Below are 23,697 nucleotides of genomic sequence, written 5' to 3' on the forward strand. Positions count from 1 at the left end.
AAGTATCTTTCTAGCTAGCTGGCCTTTATTCTAGCGTATTATAAGCAGTGCACTTGCTACGCACTTTCCAAAGAGTCTTCACGAAAGTTTTGTGGCCTCGAAGCCAAGTTGGAGAAAGGAATAAAAAAGATAAAAGAAATCATGTGGGCACTGCCCGCCCAGTAAAATATTCCTTCTTATCCCTCTTTCCTCACAAGGATTAGGGAAAGATGCGTTCTTCTGCAATCTATATATTGACTGCAATCTCATGTATTTCTCTTCATCTTCAGAGTCTCATATAGTTCAGAGGAACTAATTTGCTAGTCCTAGCGCGCGCATTCTGAACTGATCTCAACATGTCGGTGAGAATTTTCTCTTAATTAGTCTGATCTTTTCTTTTCAGTTGTTGGTCTAGCACTTTTTCTGTGTGTATAATGCGATGTCTTTATGTATATTTTTGTCCATCACACGTGATATTATATCTAAACTTTTCATGCACGTAAAAATCTCAGTACTGTACGTCTTCATCAGATCATCATGATGCAGCATGGTAACACTTGGTTTCGCTAAGTATATATTAAACCTACATATGCAGCTGCATGCATCATGTCAATTGTTTTAAAGATCCTTACATTAATATTAATCTAAGTCATGAGCCGAGATTCCATATGTTGTTCCCTGTCATTGTCAATTATTAGGGAAACCATCCCTTTCTCGATCGTCCATTGTTATATTCTTGCTGCAGCCTGCAGGATGATGATCAGTGGGGATTTTCCCATATTCATCCCGGCAGAAATTAAAGATATATAACCGCATGCAAGTTTGTATATATGTTGGCCGCTGGGTGAGGGTCGGCTAGAGTACCGATGGGGAGACTTTTCGCAGTTCTTGTGCGTCGACCCTGCACACAAGGGAAGAAACCGATCTCGTCCTCCCCACTATGTTATGGGGAATGTTCCGCCAAGAAAAGCCTTTCATGAATTGGATAAAACTAGTTTTTTTACCCAAATCGTTGAATCTCCCATGGAATATTCACAAGTATATACAAAAAGCAAGGGCAAGTATAATATATATATATATATATATATATATATATATATATATACGTCCATAACAACATATAACAAATATATATATTGACTTCCTTCCGTGGTAGCCAAAACTCAATTTTGGTTAGCATCCCTCATCATGAATTGGTCCCTCGATCTAATTAACTTATAAGCTTCGTTAAGCTTCTGGTTATGATGGTTGGGTTCTGCATGCTGCATGCCTCCTGCGTTTATACAAGGCCCACACATTTGCTGTTAAGTTCTTTAGCTAAATGACATGGTTTTCTCTTTCTCAGATAGTGGAGATGATAGTTCACATGGATTGTGCCGGTTGCGAAAGCAAGATAAAGAAAGCTCTCCGGAAACTTGATGGTACTTGCCATATTATCCGACCCCCTCTTTTTTCAATTGATCTCTCTTTCTCTTGATATTAGATACAATTCGAACAAGTTTCGCATACTTCTTTAAAAAAAAAATAGAATCCATTATTAAAAAATAATATTTTTATGTAGATTTTAAATTTATTTTTTCTTTTCAAAAGAGTTCTCGTAGCAAGCAGTAAACTTTTCTGATATATACTAATTTCTTTGTGGAAAAGTAAGAAAGCTAATTACACGCCGGTCTATTTAATATTAATTGTTCGCAGCTTACATATCATGCATGCGAGAAGAATATACCAGGCATATATATATATATAGCACCTTTTTCTTGGTAGAAAAATAATTAATATCATATATGTCTACTACAATTTTTACATATGATCATGATACTAGTTAAGTGTAACATTTAGTCCAAATATAAGGGATATATGTGTTATGAAATTGACATTAAACTAATACAAAACCAATGGATGAAGATGAAGATCTTTATTCAAGAACGAAGCTAGAAGTGTGTATATATATATATGTATGTATGTATGTATGTATGTATGTATGTATGTATATTCAATCTTATTTGGGCCCCTCGTCCCTGATTCCACTCCTTATCCTGGTATTGTACCTAGTTAATTTTGGGGTAGAAAATGACATTCTCAATCCTCGATGAACTTCTTAAAATCCTCGAATATCCCCCTAATCAGGGTTTATATAACATCGACTATGACTCCATGAAGTAGGGCAAGCTATTGCCAATTCGAACTTTCAATGCCATGAGTAACAGTACAATCTTCCTTATTTATCATCATTTCTAATCTTAACAAATTAATAAATGATCACGTGCATATATTGCAGGAGTAAATGAAGTTGATATAGACTTGACCATGCAAAAAGTGACGGTAATGGGATGGGTAGAGCAAGAGAAAGTCTTAAAGACAGTGAGAAAGATGGGGCGGAGAGCCGATCAATGGCCATATCCTCAAGACCCAGAATACTACAACATTATGCGCCAGTATAATTACCATCATCAGCATCATGATCTTCATGACCAGAATCAATCACTGACCTATTATGTATCTTTGCCTGACTCTTCCTACAATGACTATATACAAGGCCATAGTAGTACTACCGCTCAATTAGGCTATGGTTCTTACGATGATCAGCATCATCATGAGTCGCTGTCCAGTTCTTACGATGATCAGCAGCCACCGTATTCAACTATGTATCGTGATCAGAATGATTGGCAGGCCACCGCCATATTCAATGATGAAAACCCTCATGCTTGTTCTATAATGTGATGCATGCATGGCATATATTTTCATGGGTTTTCAATGCTTTTGAGGGAATTAAGAAAGAGTAGGCCAATGTTCAATCCTGTCTTGCGTATGTAATTGGGATGCATGGGTTTTATTGCTTGCAATGTTTTAATTACTTTTTTTCCTTTGGGAATTGGTAGTACTTAAAAGTAAATAGCATGCATGTAAAAAGAGTTCAATGTAAAACAGTGATGACTGGTGTACGTTCTTGCTCTCTAGTGTATCTCTAACTGTATATGTCAGATAAAGTGTGATGAGAAAATAAAATTAAGTATGGAGATAAAAGGAATGAAAATATCAGCACTTATTAATTGATAACATTTCCATTCGTTCTCCTAAATTACTGTTATTTCTAAAATTTAGAGAAAAGATTTGAAAATATCCGAAAAAGCTCCACGCATTCCATTTCTTAAATTAGAGATTTTATTTAGGGGAGTTACAGTGGTTTTCCATATTTAGGGAATCATAGTACATACCCAATCGCCCAGCCCTTTTATATCCTATTGTTGGTCCCGCGTGTTCTTCTCTCTCTACTCTTAATTGTCCTCGTTCGTGGAGGCCCTCTCTCACACCGTTTGTCACCATTGACCGTGGCTTCTCTTCATTGGCCCGAATATATGTAAGTTATCTATTCTCTCTCGCATATTCCCTATTCTTCTCTCCATGGCTGGACTCTGTCCTCTCTCGCACAAATCGGAGACACTGAGCCTCTCTCTTATAGCTGAATTTGATACATTTTCGAGTTTAAGCATTATTATATTTATAACTTTGGCCACTGAAATTCAAGAACCCTAGATTTAAATTAGTGCTCTAGGGTTTGAATATTCATGGATCTGTGACCCATATTCAAGGCAACTTTCATGCATGTATTTGCCATGATTTTCATATGTGTTACCTTTTTGGCTTCTTGGTTGTATGTATCTCTATCTGCTTGGCCACTGAAATTCAAGAACCCTGCATTTTATTTGGTGCTCTAGGGTTTGAATGGATCTGTGTATCATTCACAGCACACTCAATGGCTGTGATGATAGTGTCAGTGGGGGTTAATTCATAAGTATTAGTGGGACCCCATCAATATGGCGGGATAATCTTCACCAGAATGACCATATTGCAGTTTGTAATATTTAAAAGGCAACTGGGGTTTGGGTAAGGTTTTACAGCCATTTGATGTTGGGCTCCTGTCTCACACATGATGTAAATTCCGTAAACCATTCTGAACCACATTTAAAACACATAAGTGTTTAGGGAAGCAGATGTAAATACTCTTATTTACTATTTTGTAAACTGATTTTGTTATTGGATTGGAGTTCTCTAACCCCTTGGTTGTGATGATGAGAAAATCCTCGTAGGGACATTTGGTACGGCACTTTGGCACACACCTCCATGATATGGTAACCCGGATGGCCAATAAATAATGGTAACCGATTGTTGCAGCCATGCGAAGAAGGCTACCAAGTGTGGTCATATGTTACCATAGGATTCCTGAGCCAGCTACTAAAATCACTTGCAAATATTATTATTAATTGTCTAACATGTGTACTGCATTTCTATGTCTACAACTTTTTAGAGATGGATTCACAAGAGTATAGAAATATGTTCTTCACCAACCTCTTAACTCAGAAGCTTGAAATTGACCACATTTATGGTGGTCAAGGTGAAAAATCTCTCGTGACTTTGGATGACTCTCCACCCCTACCCCAAGTAGAGCTTCCCTCCCAAGGAAAATCAGTCAAGGGTGCAAACTTCATCCCTGAAGAAGACAAGTTACTTATCTTCGCATGGCTGAATAGTAGCATTGATGTCATCCACAGAATGGAACAAAAAATGCCCAATTTTGAGAAAAAATAAGTAAATACTTCAACGAGTATAAAGAAGGCGACAAACAAATTTTGTGCTAAACTCGCCCAAGTTGAAGGGTTGAATCAAAGTGACATAACTAATCAAGACAAGGTATAAACATCCACTTTATATTATTGTTGCACTTATTTATGATATTTATACTTTATGTTTTCTTTATCTCAAATAGGTGGTTAATTATTTGATTTTATGCTTGAATTGAAAATTTGACAAAGCAAAGTTATGTACCAATCGTTTGAGAAAAAGTATTTTCAGTGCAAGCATTATTGACAGCTGTTGAAGGACCAACCGAAAGGGATTCAACGTTGCACAAAGAACGAGATGAAGCGAAGGTTGACGTTATCCCCAACATATTCGCGTATCTCAACAGTTGCACCTGATTCACCTATGGATTCAGTTAGTGGTACAAAGGTCGAAAATGTTGTGAATAATGATGTCATTGAATTGGATAGGCCAATGGGAAGAAAAGTTGATAAAGAAAAACGTAAGGCCCAGGGCAGGCCATCAAATGAGCTTGTGGAGTTGAGCAAGCGTAAGTATACTCTCTTGGAGAAGTCATGTGCTCAAGAGAAAGAACTTTTTCGACTCAAGGTAGAGAAGATGGCATATGATCGAGAAAGGCATAGAAATAAAATTAGACAAGAGGACAAGAGACTGAGATTGGAGGCGGAGAAACTGGAAATCGCCCAGTGGGAGAGAGATGAGTGAATAATGACCATCGATGTGAGTACGTTGCCTGGAGTTCAACAAGTATATTTCTAGCAACTTCAAATGGAGATCTTGGCGAGATGCAATACATCAGAAAATTGATTTTGATTTTTTTTTTTTTTTTGTAACAATTTTTATTCAGTATTCGGACATTTGTATAACTTGCTTGAGTGTTGAGACTGATGTTGACGGCGTTATTGTTAAATATTTGGCACGTTTGTTGTATTTTATAATTTATACGTTAGCAAGTATTTATTGGGGCATCTTAAAAATGTGGTCGTTGAATTTGAGTCTAACATAGATAGATGTTGCTTCATTACTTTCGACATTAAAAATGTTTAAACTATTACAAAAATTGAAAAGATTATAATAACAATCAGCATGTTTTTAAAAAAAAAAAACATGTTTTTTAAAATGAAAATTGTAGAAACAGGAATACATAGTCACTACTAATGAGAAGATAGAGAATCCAAAAGAAAATTCTTATCAATTGTTGGGAATAAATCTTCTATTGATGTTCAATAAAATCTGGTTATAGTTGATGATGTGCCGAGTTATCTCTAATTTTATGATAATGCTAAATGAAGTTGATAAATTCGCTTGTTGGATTGCGTGACAATTTTGGAATATCATCATCAACTTGATCATACTCCTTATTGAGACCTTGACTACCATCACGCTCATCCTCAATGATCATGTTATATAGAATAACATATGCTTTCATTATATTTGTTAACTCATTGACTTTGAAAACTCAGGAAGGTCCATGAATGGTTGTAAATCATTGTTAAACTATCCCAAATGCACGTTCGATATCTTTTCTTGCAAATTCTTGTGTTGCGGTAAAATTTTTCTTCTTATTTCCTTGGGGTGATAAAATCATTTTCACAAACGTTGACCACTTGAGAAAAATACCATCCGCAAGGTAGCACCCCATAGTGTAGTAGTTGCCAATGATTGTGTAATTGACTGGAGGAGTATACCCTTGGACAAGTTTCGTGATAATAAAAGATCTCTCAAGCATATTAATGTCGTTATGTGAACCAGGAATACTAAAAAATACATGTCATATCCAAAGATCATATGAAGCAACTGCTTCTAAAATAATAGTTGGTTCACGGATGTGGCCGGAGTACATACATTTTCAGGGAGCGGAACAATTTTTTCACTTCCAATGCATGCAATCAATACTTCCCAGCATTTGTGGGAATCTCCGTTGTTCACCAATTGCAAGCAATCGAGTAATATCATTGGCATTTGGAGACCGCAAATATTCATCTGAAAAAATAGTTACGATTGTCTTGCAGAATTATTTTAGGTTCTCCATTGCAGTGCTTTCTCCAATATGTATGTATTCATCCATAAAAACACCAGTAACCCCATACGCCAGCATTCTAAGTGCTGCAGTTATCTTTTGTATAGAAGATAAACCGAATCTTCCAGTATTATCTTTTCTCTGGACGAAGTAAAGCTCGTAAGCTTCTATCTCATTTAGAATACAGAGAAATATAGGATGACTCATCCGAAATCTCTTTCGAAATAGATTCGAGTGATATACTGGATTTTCTGTAAAATAGTCGCAAAAAAGGTGCTCATGCCCTTGAATATGATCATGCCGAAAAACCTACGATTTTGGCGATTGACACGATACCTTGATGACTCTGTATTGGCCTCAACATTAAGAACATCATTTAACTCATATTCAAAGGACAAATATGTGAGTAATTTGTGAAAAAATGAACGAGCCATTTAATTAAGGGAGTTGGAGATGAGGGGGAATGTTGAATTTCGGTTCTTAGATCAAATAAGTCTTAGGTTTCTGAGAATGTGAATGTCAGCAGAAGACGTATTTATAGAGAAAAAGTAACCGTTACATATAAGATAAAAAATATTACCGTTGGAGAAAAAACAAAAAAGTTACAGTTGGAGAAAGGACAAAGCATGTTACCGTTGGAGGCAGGAATTCAAAATGTTACTGTTGTACTATTTTGCAAAAAAATTTATCATCAATACACGGATAAGTATTATCATTAGAGAAACTGAATAAAATATTACCATTATATGAAAAAAAATGTTAGCGTTTGACAAATGCACATCAAATATTACTCAAGTATATGCGGACAAAATCATATTAAAAAATACCATCGCGTTGGAAAATGCATATATTAAAAAAATTATTATTTTTAATACCGATGCTGGATTGAAAAATAATACTGTATCCTAGGAAAAAAAAATCATATATGTATTTATAAAATTATTAGAATGTGACCCATATTTGAAAAGAATAAAATAAGACATAAGAGATAGTGGTTAAGAATAGAAATGGAAGTGAGAGAAAAAATTAATAAAAAAAGAATAGAAAAATATTATTTTAATAGAATAGAGAAATGATAGTGAATAAGAGGTATGAGGTTTTTTAAAGATGAGTAAAATTTAAGATAAAATTATAGAAGTGTCATTTTTAGTTAAAATTTAGAAAAAAAATTTAGAGAACGGATAAGAATGCTCTAACGTAGTTTGATTGTAGAAACCTTTTTATAACCAATATTTATCACAATTATTTTTATTTTAAGTTGTCGTTAAGTATGAGCAATTGAAGAGTATGCTAGGCGCCTCCTTCCCCCTCTTTATATCTCTCTTAAAAAATCAAGGGCTCTTGACTTTTAACGGAGGGGGCGAGATTTCTTTTGCTTTCTTCAAGGTCGAAAAGACAGATCTATAGCTTTCCGGCAACTCCCGAAAGATATGCGTAGCACAAGCAGATTCATAGGTCGAAAATCATTATGACAAAAGTGGTGGTTTTGTGAAAATTACCGCGCGTGGTTCTCACGCACCACCCACATCTATACATGGTCCTTACACGCCACCCATTTGGACAACTCTTCTCGACACACGTGCTGGATCATCAAACTCGCCATCACCATGTATCAGAATTGGTCTAAACTGTAATTAATTTCCTTAATGTAAATTAAAAAAAAAAAGTTCGTCTCTCGAACGTTTGTCTATAGAGATTGAGTTATCTCTTTCTATGAAAGGTGATGTTGAGTCTCTGTTTAGATAAAATATGTTATCTTTTAAATGTTTGTCTATAAATTATTTTTTTATCCTTAATTTACGTTGACATGGAATAATCATTGGTCAATATTGATGATGTTAATTTTATAGGAGTGGAATGGGGATGACTTTTAAAGGCCTGGAAACGTGACTCTATTACAAGATAACTTTACCATATAACGTATTTATTATATCTATAATTATCCGCCTATTAACAGCCCTTTTTCTTGTTGCTGAATGATGACTCCAGTCTCCCTAGAAGTATTCTGAACACAAAAATCACCCAACAAATAAATAAATAAATAAATAATCCCTTAAGTTTTCCTTCTCCTTGATCTCTACCCTGTTTTTTCATCAATATTATTTACAGTCCAAATCATATGATACAATACACAGATGATAAAATTTTAAACAAATAACATTAATCCGAAAAAGCATTTCTTAATTGAAAAAACACATTTTTAGAACCCGGAAATTAGAACAACTTAAATTTGACAGTTTTGTTCGGTTTTTTTATTTTTATTTTAAAAGTAATATAATTTTTACAGTCATTTATATTTAAAAAATTCTATTCATAGTTTTCACACTATACATTATATATAATTTTTTTTTATTTTTTTATTAAATATATAATATATGAATGATAAATAGAATAAATAAATTAAATTAAAAAAAAATAAATTAATAAAAAATAAATATAATATATACTGCGTAGAAAGATGAATAGCAAAACTCTTTATACTTTGTATAACAAAACAAAAACAAAAAAGTGAGAAAAGGTACAACATTTGTCCCACCATCTGGTCCATCATCATTAACCCCGTAATCTAATCTCAGTCGCGAGTTAATGGTGGTAAGAAACACGGTCCAATTAAACGATAGTGGTCCTCAACCACTCCCAACCGCACGTGGTACAACTAACATCTAATGATAATGTTCTGTCAGTGTCCCTCTCTAAAAACCGGTTTTTCCAACCCCGGTCGGCCCCTCCAACCGGCTCACCCAACCAAACCACCCCCACCCTGCCTTTCTCCCTACAGACTTCAAGACCCACGGAGACATAGAGAGCGAGAGCGAGGGCGAGAGCGAGCATGGCTTTCGCCAAAGAAAGAGAAAACTATGTCTACGTCGCTAAGCTTGCTGAACAAGCCGAGCGCTATGATGGTACTCTCTCTGTTGTCTAAAGTCTGCTCTCTTTACTTTGTTTTGTTTTGTTTTGTTCTGTTCGACTGTTCCTTTTCTTCTTCGATAAGCCATGCTTCTCTGTTTGGACGCTCGTCAATTCAATGAAAATCTGAAAAACTAAACGTGATTCCTGTAAAGAATTGATTTTATCTTTGATTCCTTGGAGATGAAAAAGATCTCTACTCTGCCAAGTAGAATACTTATGTCAAAATGCATTTGTTTTAGTTAAAAAAATCTTGGTGAATATCAGGACTCTGGCATTTGGTTTAATTATTTTCCTGCATTTTATCGGCTGCGGTTTTGCTTTAGTCCTTTAAAATTTGGCAGAAATGGTGGATGCGATGAAGAAAGTGGCACATCTTGACGTGGAGCTGAGCGTGGAAGAGCGTAACCTACTCTCCGTTGGGTACAAGAACGTGGTAGGAGCTCGTAGAGCCTCATGGAGGATCCTATCCTCAATCGAGCAGAAGGAGGAAGCCAAAGGGCACGATCAGAACGTGAAGCGGATCAAGGAGTACAGACACAAGGTTGAGTCTGAGCTCTCGAGCATTTGCAGCGACATCATGAGCGTCATCGACGAGCATCTCATCCCCGCGTGCTCGGCCGGAGAGTCCGCCGTGTTTTTTTACAAAATGTGAACGATCTCTATTTTGTGATAATTGGTTATTTGATATCGTGAGGAATAGGGTTTTAAGGGATTTGGAATTTTTTTATTGTGGCTGCAGGAAAGGGGATTATTACCGGTATCTGGCGGAGTTCAAGACTGGTGATGACAGGAAAGAGGATGCAGATCAGTCTATGAAAGCGTATCAGGTAATGATGCTCTTGGTTTGGATTTTTACTCTGTTTGTTTGGTAAGAAAGGGAATACAAATTGCGAATCCCAGCTTACTCGAAAAATAGTTATGAATCCTAGATGTATATGCCTTTTGTAAAAGGAAAAAGAATATATTTTTGTGTTCTGGCAGCAATCAAATTGATGGGTTAAGGTTTTTGATGTTGGTAGTGGATATGCAAAATGCAAGCATGTATTACTATCTTACCTATTGTTTAAGTTTTGGTGAAATTCGAATGTCCACTGACGCTTTGTATTTATGACTTGAATAAATTTTGTATACTTTGTACTTGATCATTGACTGTGCAAGGACATTACTTGTGCATGGTGGCCATTTTTGAAGTTATACGTTTTGACTGAATCGTTCATCTTTCATGAAAAATTTCCCTCTCGTCACCTTTCATCCAGTTTTTGAATTATCGGTTGCTTTTGACCCTTACCATTTATATATCTACCGTGTGGATGATGAAAACAGTAGAGAGATGTTCAAATGGTTATACTTAGGGGATGTAAGCTCTTGGCTTTCTGCTATAGAACTCCAAAATTGTTTTCCGGATCTTTTGTCCTTTTTTGGTTGCTGCAATTTCTTCACCCGTGGTATAATTCTATTTTCAGACAGCTTCTACCACAGCAGAGGCTGATTTACCTCCTACTCATCCCATCAGACTGGGCTTGGCCTTGAACTTCTCCGTATTTTATTATGAGATTATGAACTCTCCTGAAAGGTGTAGATATCACAACATTTTTTCTTTGCTATTCGTTTATTACTACGAAGTTTGTTTTGTGCTGCGAGAAAAATTTACTTGTTTTTTACCTCTTACATGGTAATTTGTGTCCCAGGGCATGTTACTTGGCAAAGCAAGCTTTTGATGAAGCTATCTCAGAGTTGGATAGTTTGAGTGAAGAATCTTACAAGGACAGCACACTTATTATGCAGCTCTTGAGGGACAACCTCACATTGTGGACTTCTGACATTCCAGAAAATGAAGGTAACTCACAAATAGGAAAATTAGTGTCAACTAGACTTTTTGTAAATTCATGACTCGTCCAATTTGTTGCACAGTCAAACATCTATTTTTTTTTATTGTTTCATTATGTTGGAGGGAGAGGGCATTCACATTCTTTTCAAATTTGCAATCACACCTAGGGGTAAATTAGTTTAAGTGTGGCAACATTAAGTCAGTCGGGGCGTTATCTAGAGGAACTAAGCTACATAATACTTAGAAAACAAAAGAAAACATAGGAACGTTTTAGATTCATATACAAAAACGTGTTGTGGTACCTCAGATTGGATATATCATATATGAAAGGCGATAAATGAGACCTCACATTGCCTGGGATGAAAAAATTCTTGACGCTTGTAATGATTCCAAGGTAGTTCTAATTGTAATCTTAACTAGATTTTTTTGGAATATAAGTTCAGATGATACTTGAGCTATCCTTGAGTCATCACAAATGGTATCAGAATCAATCTCCTGCCAGAATTGTGGGACTTAGCTGTGCTATATCAGGAATGGTCTGATGAGGATGTCAAGAATTTGAGAGAGTTTGTAATATTCTGGATTGGGAATAAGAAGTGTAGTGAAGGAGATCCCACATTTCCTAAGAGGGAAAAGTTCTTAGCATTTATAATAATTCTAAGAAATTTCTAATTGTATTCTTGAATAGTCATGTTGGAGTATAAACTCAGACACGACTTGGATTTCCTTGGTCGTTGTTGCATATGCTTGTACTGGGTCATGAATAGAATTTGTAAACTTAAGTTATTTATATCTGTACGATCATTTTAAGATCTAAATGGAAGTTAATCAAAGAGGTGTTTCAGAGAAAGCAATGATTTGATTATGGTGGATGGGTGGGGGTTTACTGTCGGTTTTACAGGATATATGACATAATTGTATGTCATAATACATTAGCCTATTTATAAGTTGGGAGAGAAACTTTGCTTATTATAAGCATTCTTCTCTTGCTCTTCCTGTTATCCACATCATGTTCAGATTGAGAATTTAGAGTGCCAAAAGTAGTAGATGCTTGATAAAATAGTATTTGTTTATTCTATTAGTATCTCAAAATGATGCGACGGATTTTCTTGTTAAAATTGGATTTCAGAACCATTCACCTATAGTTTAGATTGTTACTGTTGCATGAAATAGAGGAATGTTTTGGGCACTGGGTGATTAATCCAATGTCTTGTCAAGATCTTGTGGAACTGTGATTGAACTTGGTTTTTCCCTCTCGTTATTGTTTCAAACCAATCTCCTGTAATTCCTATATTGTTGGCCCTATAATCTCCCTGTCACTTTTCTTTCATTATTCCAATAATCCATAATCTTTATTTCGGGTGAGTCGGTATTCTGTTTCTTTTTTGTATTGCAGCTGAAGAAGCCCAGAAGCCAGAAAGCTCTGCTAAAGCAAGTGGAGGTGAAGATGCAGAGGTAGATTATTTGCTTATTTAACAACCATGGTGTTATTATTATTTCTTATTGTGCTTATTGATCTTTTTTCTTATATTAATTAATTATTTGGCAGTGAAGTGAAGCAGTCCATTGCTTGGGGTTAAAAATGTGTAGACATGGAGAAAGTTAATGACTGCTGAACTATAGGGTGCTATTCCTCTCTCTGTCTCTTTCTCTCTGGAGAGGATTTCAAGTTCTATCATATTATCATTGTGTGTATCCTACCTTTGGGATTGTAGTTTGTCTCAGATTGTCAAGGTTTTTCAAAGGTTTCTTTTGGAGGCCTTTTCTTCATATTCTTATATTGGAACTGTGACACCATTTAGACTGAGCTATACTACGATTTAATAATCCTCTTCTTTGTTATTATTATTATTTCTTTCAAATCTGTGAGTTGCTTGCGCTCTTTATGTTGCCATAACATACAGCAGATGGGATTGGGGCACGGAGATTTTGGTAGGTAGGCTGTGTGGTGAAAAGAATTGGCAAATGTTGATGGCTAATGCACCCTCCCTATTTTCAGTTCTCACCCTTCTGTGCCACCATAGAGATTATAAAGGCAACTTTACCATAAATCTCTTTTTACACTTGGAGATGGAGAAATTCTATTTGCAGTTTTGAGTGAAAGACTATGTATGTAGTTTCATTGATGAATAGGAGTAAAAGAGAAAAAAAAAATATATCATTTAAAAAAAAATATTATTGTAATTTTAATATTTTTTTAAATATAATTGTATGAATTTACATGTGCCGGTCTCCGTTTGGGGACGATGATACTAACTCGGAGAGATATTATGTCCCCTCTCCGAAGAATGCAAGAATGACGAAGGGAGTATTTTGTGCTGTGGCCGCAATAGTAGAGCAGGCAAATGCAAGGGCTTAGTGGCTGGCATTATAACAGGGTTGAGTTGGAACTGAATTTTCCCTTGTCAGATTGTCAATAACAAGTCCAATGAATGTTACCTCGAAAGAAACAAATCTAATGAGTTCACGGGTGGCCTTTCGGCCACTGGCAGCCCAATATTTTTTGGCAAGAAATTCTCAAGCTATATTACATGGCTAGACAGGTCATTTAGGCTACCTCTTGTCATGTTCCATTCTCATATACACAACTAACTACTAATGAAAAGCGAGAGTATATTAATTACTAGCACATTAGAAACCTTGGAAACATCACATGTATTAAGCAAACAATTTGCACTACAAACATCTACCGGCCATTAGACATATCTTTGAAACCAGGAGGACGATCACGGACCATTTTTTTTTTTTTTTTTAATTCTGAAGGTTGTGTTTTGATTTTGTTTTTCGGAAACTTGGATTTTGACTGTTGGATTTGCGTTTGGTATGACTTGGATGTCAAAACAGCTAGAACTACCTAAACTTAGTAATATTGTGGATACTCAATATTCAGTTGTCTTTTATTTTTTTATTAATATTGAAGACACAGAGAGATTTAAGGAACAGAAGAGCGGTTCACATTGTCTTCCAGAACCCAGAAAACAAGGGGAAAATGGCAACCTCAAAAAAATAACAGCCAGCAAGGAGGCCTTAACAAATTCCCCCCAAAAGCCACTGCGTGCTTTTCCCTTATAAAAGACAGCCCCGTCGATTTACGCATAGTCCTCTGGAATAAGAAAAGCTAGCAGGAACAATGGCAAAGTCTGTTATCTTCCTGGCGGCTTCTGCCCTTTGCTTCTTGTCCCTCCTTTGTTTCGCTTACTGCGACAGCCACTTCTCCGTGGAGGGCAGAGTTTACTGTGACACCTGCCGTACCCAATTTGTAACAAGGCTCAGCACGTACATGAAAGGTACAGATTACAATTCCAAGTTCTGCAATTTGGTGCAACAGTATTATTTAACTATTCATTTTGACATAAAAAGACCTGCAAATTCAGTCTGAAGCAGTGTTATATACGGTATTGTCAAGTCTGAAACTAGAGTCTATACGTGACGTTGGGTGCAGGTGCAAAGGTGCGGTTGCAGTGCAGGGAACGTGAAGGCGGTGTCATAACATACAGCCTAGAGTCGGAGACGGACGAGTCGGGAACGTACCACCTTGGGGTAGACGGCGAGCACGAAGAGGACGTTTGCGAAATTGTTCTGGTAAAGAGCAGCGATCCCGACTGCAGCGAGGTCAGCAAGGATCCTTTCCTAGACAAGAGTGCTAGGATCAGCCTCACAAAGAACAATGGCATTACATCCCCAGTACGCCTTGCCAATCCTCTTGGCTTCCTGAGGAAGGAACGTGTTGATGGTTGCGGTGAGGTCCTCAGAGAGCTCGGGTTGACAGCAGAAGACGAACAATAAAGACCATAATTTCACATCACTTTAATTTGTTACCGAATAAACCGAGTCCTTTCTTTTTTTCCTTTCACCTACTATGAAAATGTTGGGGTTTGGATGATTCATTTCTAATCATTTTGTGTCTCCAACATGTGTATTAATGTGCTTATACTGCCTGAATATCTACAAGTACTAATGGATAAAGGCCTTTATCCATTATTGCTAGTGCAGAAGGATATATTATATATCAATGGTCTTCAAACCCTTTGATCTCTCATGCAATTCATTTGTTCAGATGATCTATTCTTTCTTTCATTTATTTTTAGTTAATTGCTTTCTCTTTAATTTGTTTATGGATTTTACCCCGTCTTGATAGGAGAGACCGGAATCTAACGTTAGTTCGGCCTGCATGTTCCACCATTTCAATAATTTTTCTCTAGATCAGATATTTGCGGCCTGTTGAAGTATATATAAAAAGAAAATAATGCTTGATGATCTCTCTGCCTAAATGACTGGCCCTATATATACCAGCAAAGTCGTTGAAGATTATCTGAATATATATATAGATCAAAACGAAGATCTATGAGGTTGGGTGCATGGGTGGGTGGGTGGAGAATCCATATCAGAGGGTACCTGCTTTCACAAAAAGTAATTCCCAAATTCCAAATTATCTATTTTTAAGGGTGGCATCATCCTGTTCTCCAATCCCCCTTGTTATTGGCATTTTTGTCCCATAAATCGGTGATTTCTTCGTTCATCAATAAATGTAGATACGCAATTATTTGGCCAAAAGGCATGTGTGGAATAAAGTTGCCAGTATGAGGCAGTTCTATATGTAGCATTACTCATATGTTAATGCATGATTCTTGCCACAGAATCCGATCATGTTCGATCGTGCTGCTTTGATATCATGATACCCTTATCGCTTGGATATAATTATGTACCCTCCCTCGGGACGTAGGGATTGCAGCATGCAGTAGATTAATTAATAAGTTAATCGTTTTCTTGATTTTTGTTGACAAAGAGCCCGGCTAGTTATAACTTTGTAAGGGAATCTATCTACAAAAGCAAAAGGTCATTAATTAGATTAGCTTAAACCGTCGAGATTAGCCTCTCTAATATATGCAATAATCACATGACTTTTTACTTTTCCCCAGGGCAGATTTTGCCAGAGGAAAAGACAACATGATAAGCCTGGTTTTAGTCATCTTAAACGTGGTTCAGAAAGGATCGGAATTAACAAAAAAGTAGTGCCTTAACCAGTTAATTATAGGGGGGTAGCTAGACTTTATGCAAATTAAGGAATTAGAATAATATCAAGATTCAACTTTATCTCACAACCCACTCAAAATGTTCTAGCATTCTCAAAAGACAGCACCATTCTTCAAAGAAAACCATTAGTACTGCTCGATTGAATTAAATAAACGTTTCCACTGATGATATCCATAACTAGCGATCGAGCTTTTACTGATATAATTTTAGTAGGACGAAAAAAAAAAGGTGTGTGTGTGGATAGGGGCACATCAAATCTAACTCAATTGCATATATACTCGACTTCCCGTGGCTTAAATTTGATAAATTCTGACAATATATAGCCCTCTGATCATGAGAATGATTTCGGCAATTAAGCTTATATATATATATGTTGTACACTACAAATTTATATGAAAAATTGTTGATCTTCATGCTGCATTCCAATACGAAAAATACCACCACCAAACATGATAGGTCTTTTCTCGATGTACATAATTTATTCTAATAATATTATTGATGTAGTTAAGTACATAATCTAGTGGAGCCGAACAGTCTGTACTGCATATACACCATTCGTCTATCAAAAAGCATGGTGTTGTGGATATATCTTCATGATGATCTTACTGAAATTTAAAAGCAGATCAAAAAGCTGGATGATCAACTACTGCATCAATGTTTAACCATCTGAGCAACTCCTCCGCCGCTTAACAGGGAAAAAATGCCCGAAACCGCCCTCTGCCGCCACGACATGCCACTCCTCCAGCACCTCATCCAGGTCAAACTTGTGCAGTACCCCAGCAGCATCATACAAGGAACCCTCAGAGAACCCGCCTAGCTCGCCGGACGGTGGCTTGATCTTCCGCCTGCCGGCCCCTATCGGCACGTTTCGGAGGGCCCCACCGGCAGTCCAGTACCTCTGGCATCCTCTACAGAAGTGTCTGGGCTGATTAACGTTGTAGTTGTTGAAGTAACAAAACTTGGTCTCCATGCTCTTACATCTTGGGCATGGTATGATCTTATCTGGCCTCTTCTCCATCGTTTGATCTAGTCCTTTCTGTTCCTCCTTTACTTGTCTATTCTGCAACGTAATTGTCGTCCCAAAAAGCTTGATTCCGGGCACTTCTTGGCCTCCTTGGACGTTAGCCATGAAGGTGGCCGGGTTTAAAGAGAGATTGCGCAGAGATGGGTTAGTCTAAATTAGTGAAAGAGATGGCCGACAGAGAATGATTTAAGGGGTGAGAGAGAAGTTTTTCGTGGTTTAGGGAGAGAGGTTACGGGTGTGTTTATATACAGAGAGTTGAGGGCTCAAAAGTGCTCCAAACCATTGCAAAATATAAATGTGACAGCCGCCAAAAAGGCAGAGGTTACAGGTGGGGTGGAGTAGAAAAGCTGAGGGTGAGCTTTTTGTACACATCATTGCTTCCCGTCATCATTGCACTGTGTTGAAAAGTCTAAGTTGTGGGTCCCAATCCAGGTAGGTTGCGTACAACGTGTCAAAGGCGATAGAGGGTGGACGCGAGAATAAAGAGGGACAAAGCTTGTGCTAATGAAGTTATCTATATTCTATAACCAAAAGCGGAAAAAAGAGAAAAAAAAGTTGAAAGGGCTTTTGATTTGATTTGATTTTGCTTTGAAAAAATCCCCATGCTATATGTCTATTACTTTTGATGGATATTTACTTGGGGCAAGTTTGAATATAAAACTATCTTATCTTATTTTATCTTATTTTAATTAATAATCTCATTATTATTTACAAATCATTTTAACTCATCTCATCATGAACCAATAATATGTGGTATTAATGTCTTTTAGGTCATAAAATAGAGTCATATGTAATCACTATCCATCATCTTCATCTTCAAGGTTCAAATTTAATGGAAACTGCAGAGATCAAGTTGTTTTGTTAACAATTGATAACTATATTAATTTTTCGGGATATATAACTCCTACTCGAAATAAATTATATAGAACTCACTTCGATTCCTAAGTAGAAAGATAAAATTGTGCAAAGCATGCATGTAGATCAGATTCCATCAGTAAGTATTTCGTCTCCTCACAAGTGCAGCATCACATCATACATTTTCAGGAACTTTAAGATATGTATATCTATATATATATAAATTATGAAGTGGGTCACGATCACTAGTCAGATTTACAATGTGAAAGTTCTCAAAAAGAGTTATCTCTAGAGTCGGATGCTTTAATGGGAATATTGCTATTCCCTTTTTCTTCAAAGCCATATTTTCAGGTTTCAATGGATTTTGATGATTAACTTTTTCGATCCCTTTTCATAGTTTGATAATTTCTGGTCCTGGAAAGCAGGTTGATATATTGGAAGTGATATGGAAAGTAGGTTGATATGGGAATTCTTTAATGAAAGGATCTTTATTTTTTTATTTAAATAATTTATAAGAGGTGTTGTGTGTTGGGATATTTTATATATATATATATATATATATATATATATATACACATATACACACATATATGTGTGTCTATTACAAAAAAATTGCTTAGCCAGTTATTTCCTGTTAAAATGGTTATTTTGTATCAAAATGAGTATATTCTCATCACATATAATCATTTTTGTTACAAATAATTCGTCATAAATACTTATTTTTCTTATAATATATATATATAAATATATGAGAGAGAGAGAGAGAGAGAGTCAATTTGGGACATTGCTTCTGAAAGAGCGAATAACACATACAATCAGCCTTTTTTTTTTTTTTATGACCAAAGATATTTATTTAAATTAATGCAAAAGCACCTTATTTCCATCCTCTTTCCCACTCATATATAATATTGCAGACAGAGAAGGATCAGAAGCATTTTCGTTTCTTTTGCTTGGAAAGAGATGCACTTTTTAATTTTTAGGATGCTTTGGAAGTGTCTCTTTATAATTAAAAAATGGAAGAGTAACTTCAACACATATAATCATATGGGGGTGCCTCCATTTTTATAAATATATATATATATATATATATATATATATATATAGGGCACCTAGCTAATTAATCAATAAACTGCCTTCTTGGTACCCTCTGGATCCAATTTATAAATTGTATCGTCTTTCTTTTAAGCTGCAAATTGCTATTGTAAAATGCACTTAGTCGGAAACACACGCATACTGCATTTCATGGTTTCATTTATTCTATGGGCTAGAAAGATAGAGTCTGACCCGTTTAGAATAATCAACACGTTGTGTAAATGTGCATAGAAGTCCATTATTATTTGCCTAATAAAGACCAAACAATCAAATTGATAAGAGAAATGTTTGGCTCCCAAAAGAATCCCGATAAAGCTGATCATAACTTGATATGACTTGTTCTGATACGTTCGATCTATTTTACGGTCACATCAAAGTCTTCTTTTCTTTTAACTTTTTTTCTTTGAATTTTTTGTAAAGAGGGTTAGGAGTAAAGGAACTCAATGATCTGGGACATCCCTCGTGAGAGAGGGGACAAATTCCAACTGCATGTTACAAGGTCATCGACCAAATCAAATAGGGTTTTGATAAAAAAAAGATTGGTGGGCAGTTTATTGATTTCAAGTTCCTTATATGACGCAATCATCCTTATATTTAAATAAATAATTGTGTTGTAATTTTATTAAAAAAAATAAAAATAGATAGCCTTATGTATTTTACACTACTCTCTTCAAATGACATTTCTCCCATATAGGTCGTCCCGGGACATGGAAAATCAAAAGCTAAAGTTTGTGAAATGTTTCGATGGAAAGGAAGGCTTGCCAAATGCCCAAAAGCAGGTTGATTAGTTTCACGCATCACTTTCCATTTTGTGAAATGTTTCCGATCAACAAGCTTTTCCACAATGCAAAAGAAAAAGAGAAAAAGGAATAGGAAAAAAGGCACGCAAAGACTGATAAATGCTGAACAAAAAGCCGATTGAAAAGTGTAAAAAAGGCCAAAAAATCTAGTTAAGTACTTTTTGACGTATGAAAGTCCAGTTAAGCAACAAAATAGTGGCCCGACTAGCCATTCTTTTATTTATCCTATTTGTCTTTAAAGCACTCGTAATTATAAAGAATAATCTTAAATACAATTTTAGAGTGAGTAATTTTTGTGCTTTTTTTTTTTAAATAAATTTATTATTAAAAAATAATTTCTTTACGTAGATCTCATACTTATCAATTTTTATCAAATGGAGTGGGGGTGCTTCCGGCCCATGTGGGGGTAGAGTCGAGTCCGCATGGGAGGGGGGTGGCCTGCTCCAATAGTGCCCATAGCCCACTATTTCTAGGTTCAAAAGTGATAAAAATACTTTTTTGAACTCAAATTATAAATATAAATTTGTAAATATGATCATAATTTTAAAACTAATAATATAGTTTTTATTATTAATTTTTAAATTTGTTAGTGTATATTATGTGAAAGTTAATGTAGCCTAATGGTAGGGCCCCCACCCTCCCATAGGAACAACCCCGCCAACCCATGTAGGGGTGGGTATATGTAGTGGAGTGAGGGACATTGCTGCTCACCCCTAAAAGGAAGTGTGTGAGACTTGCACACCAATTACAAATATTGTTTCTCAATCAAAAAATGGATAAAGGAGATTTGTCACGTCAGTACCCCCACCACAACTCTCTCATGCCAAGAGAGTTCTATAACATTTCATAAAATTGGATTTTTATATTTAATACTAAAATAAATCAAGTAAAAATAAAATAATTGTAATATGATTGGGGTTTTGAGAATTATAGAGAAAACAATGAAAACAAGTCAATTTTGCAATCTTTATGGATGACTTTGTAAAAGTGACATTACTTATGCCACAACATCCCTTTTAATAAAGGTTTGAAGTCACTGGAGAAAAGTAAAACACTGAATAGGATCTTCTTCATTTTAAGTGAAATGGACATATCCATTTAATGTAAAGTGTAAGGCATTTAAATTAGTTTTGACAAATAAAATGGCATAATATATATATAGTTGATGGATGTTTTGTAACCGTCTACCGAGGCCCTGTTAGATGACGCAGGGAGTCTCAAATCTTTCGAGAGCCCAAGTGAAGTTATCTTACCCGCTTAAATATCATTCCTCTTTCCCTCCGTTGTGACCCGTCTTCCCAAATTTTCGTATGCCCGTGTTTCCTGAACTGCTGGTTTGTCGGCGACCTGTCATTTCCAAGGGCCCCCCTCGCATACATCCCTGACTGTCTCATTAAATGTGGGGGATCTCCCTTTCTCGTCAGCGGGCCCTCATAGAAGGGGGGAGGGTAGGCTATTAGCCTCGGGGTTCTGGACCTTTTATCTGGGCCCTCAATTCTTCCTTCTAGTTATACCACCAATTCCTGTAGCGCGAGCGGCATGAATTGTTTGTGCTATTTTCCCTGCACTCACCCCATGTGCTCTCGTCAGCCATCCAGAGATACAGACGACCCATGCTCCTAACCCAAATGGATGTCGAGACACATTTCCTATAGAGTTCCTGGTTAGGTTCCCCTTTTCTAAACTCTGAACTATTTCTTCCTTCTTTCGTTCTCCTTTCCAGTGTATCTGAACCCCGATAGATGTGAATGGCCCCCATACCCTCTTTTAGTTTCTCGGGCAAAGCGGCACGTCCTAAGGCCCCTCCCCGGCGGCAAGACGAGGTACCCCGCGAGGCCTCGTTGTACTTCGAGGGGCACCATTGGTCTGTATCCACCTCTAGAGCTGACCTCGACGCCGTACATAACTCATACGAGATATCAGAGTACATTAATTTGAAAAGGCCTGGGCCCCGACAGGGGGCTGTGGACTTGAAGGCTGCTAAGCCCTCTACTCTATGATGCTTACTAATGGGTTGCATCTCCACTTCTGCCGCCCGGTTTGAGATATCTTAGATTTAGTCGGACTGGCCCCAGTACAACTCCATCCCAAAGCTTGGAGGATCCTCATGTCCTGTTGCGTGCTTTGGCGTCGGGTGTTGCGAGACACAGGTGAGGACTACCTAGATCTGATCGCAAGAGAATTCTTCTACCTCCATTAGATCCATTGTTGGGAGGGCAATGTGTGTAGCTTTAGATCTCGCCCAGAACCTCAATACAACCGAGTGAGCGATTGGACGAAGAAATTCTTGTTCATGTCGGGGCGAGGTTGGGAATTTATCCCTTGGGAGACGATTCGTTAGGAGTTTCTTGTCAGGGCTGTTTGGGGATTGTACCAGACGATCGAGACTTTGGGGTAAGCCTGTTTGCCCAGAAACTGACACGCGTTGAGTGGGTCTAAGCCGAGGCACACCAGGAGGATATGTGGAGTGAGACCTTGGTGACTTGCACAAACATCGAGCTGTTCGTGGTTATGCGGGACTGGTTTAGTGTTTCAGGCTGCTAATTTTTTAGGGAGCTGCCCCCACGGCCAAAGGGGTCTGACAAGAAGGGGTGTGCATCATTTTTCCGGTCCCCGTGGGCTCCCTATGGCTTGGGGGGGGGGGTTCCCACCTGCCTAGATCTCCAATGACAGCTCATTGCATGCCACTCGCCATTCCGCATTAGTTGAGAAGTCATGGGCGCTCGACCGAGCCTTATGACCCCCTCTCCATGATGATGTTCAAGTCCTGATGAAGCATATCGAGGCAGACTATCTAGCCGCCATGGGTGTAGATTGATCTACCCGGCATGAGCGGCCGGCGTCAGATGGACTAGACGACGAGGATCAAGAGCTCGATAGGGCCTTCTTTGTAACTTTTTTGGACCCATCCCCGCCAGTCCCAGTAGGCATGGGCGAGCCTTTCGAGTGCTTCAATGGCCTTCCCACAATGGGAGTCTCTCATGGGGATGCCGAAGAAGACGTTATCTTTCCTTGAACACCTATGTCGATCATTTATGGGGGAGACACACCGTCCTTTCAATCCACTGTCAAGAGTCGGGCGTGCGTCGAGCTAGGGGTCGCTTTGGAAGGGGGTGAGGTTTCCTCGGTCGCTCCAACTGGGGTAGTTCTGGGTGCGGGGCCTTTCGGTGGGGACACAGTGACCCTCACCCTACGCCATAGTGGTGAAGAAGCTGGGTTGTTGTCAGATGGTGAGCCTCCCGTGGCCGATGGGCCCCCGCGAATGATGAGCCTTCTTGGCTAGCCGACACCTTCTGACCTCAGAAAGAGACGACTAGGGAGTCCATGTCGCTCTGCCAATTACCTCCCCCTAACTTTGTCGAAGTGGTCCTTTTAGATGGGAGATAGTGCGCAACAGGAGGGTTTGGGACTAGCCCAGGCCCGCATGCCACCCGGGTTGAGGCAATCAGAGACATGGTGTGCCAGCTCAGAGGGATCTTGTCTCCAGTATGCCCCTCCCATTTTCTTTTCTGATTTGGTCTTCCACCTTTTTCGATCCTCATAGTTTCATGGCTTG

The 23,697-nt window shown here is 37.5% G+C and overlaps 4 protein-coding genes across 7 annotated transcripts; 3 read left to right on the forward strand and 1 right to left on the reverse strand.

Annotated features, from left to right (window-relative positions):
• Nucleotides 1-247: 247 nt before the first annotated feature.
• On the forward strand, nucleotides 248-2,932 carry LOC121267012 (heavy metal-associated isoprenylated plant protein 28-like). 3 transcript variants are annotated; one of them, XM_041170896.1, is made up of 3 exons: nucleotides 248-341; nucleotides 1,325-1,400; nucleotides 2,258-2,932. In XM_041170896.1, exons 1-3 carry the CDS (start codon nucleotides 336-338, stop codon nucleotides 2,698-2,700), a joined length of 525 nt encoding a protein of 174 aa, XP_041026830.1. In that variant the 5' UTR covers nucleotides 248-335; the 3' UTR covers nucleotides 2,701-2,932. The 3 variants fall into 3 exon arrangements, with proteins under 3 accessions (XP_041026830.1, XP_041026831.1, XP_041026829.1); XM_041170897.1 differs by lacking the exon at nucleotides 248-341 and having other exon boundaries at nucleotides 1,190-1,400; nucleotides 2,258-2,549; nucleotides 2,589-2,932; XM_041170895.1 differs by lacking the exon at nucleotides 248-341 and having other exon boundaries at nucleotides 1,190-1,400.
• Nucleotides 2,933-9,294: 6,362 nt separating this feature from the next.
• LOC121267789 (14-3-3-like protein C) lies at nucleotides 9,295-13,181 on the forward strand. 2 transcript variants are annotated; one of them, XM_041171856.1, is made up of 7 exons: nucleotides 9,295-9,501; nucleotides 9,850-10,156; nucleotides 10,248-10,335; nucleotides 10,972-11,081; nucleotides 11,197-11,345; nucleotides 12,733-12,791; nucleotides 12,886-13,181. In XM_041171856.1, exons 1-7 carry the CDS (start codon nucleotides 9,429-9,431, stop codon nucleotides 12,886-12,888), a joined length of 789 nt encoding a protein of 262 aa, XP_041027790.1. In that variant the 5' UTR covers nucleotides 9,295-9,428; the 3' UTR covers nucleotides 12,889-13,181. The 2 variants fall into 2 exon arrangements, with proteins under 2 accessions (XP_041027790.1, XP_041027791.1); XM_041171857.1 differs by having other exon boundaries at nucleotides 9,372-9,501; nucleotides 9,832-10,156.
• A 926-nt stretch (nucleotides 13,182-14,107) lies between these two features.
• LOC121267790 (olee1-like protein) lies at nucleotides 14,108-15,406 on the forward strand. The gene is made up of 2 exons (XM_041171858.1): nucleotides 14,108-14,623; nucleotides 14,779-15,406. Exons 1-2 carry the CDS (start codon nucleotides 14,467-14,469, stop codon nucleotides 15,120-15,122), a joined length of 501 nt encoding a protein of 166 aa, XP_041027792.1. The 5' UTR covers nucleotides 14,108-14,466; the 3' UTR covers nucleotides 15,123-15,406.
• A 1,399-nt stretch (nucleotides 15,407-16,805) lies between these two features.
• Nucleotides 16,806-17,666, reverse strand: LOC121267791 (dof zinc finger protein DOF1.5-like). Its single transcript, XM_041171859.1, has one exon. It carries the CDS (start codon nucleotides 17,497-17,499, stop codon nucleotides 17,029-17,031), a length of 471 nt encoding a protein of 156 aa, XP_041027793.1. The 5' UTR covers nucleotides 17,500-17,666; the 3' UTR covers nucleotides 16,806-17,028.
• Nucleotides 17,667-23,697: the final 6,031 nt, after the last annotated feature.

Source organism: Juglans microcarpa x Juglans regia, chromosome 5S, assembly GCF_004785595.1.
Source record: "Juglans microcarpa x Juglans regia isolate MS1-56 chromosome 5S, Jm3101_v1.0, whole genome shotgun sequence".
Lineage (NCBI taxonomy): Eukaryota > Viridiplantae > Streptophyta > Magnoliopsida > Fagales > Juglandaceae > Juglans > Juglans microcarpa x Juglans regia.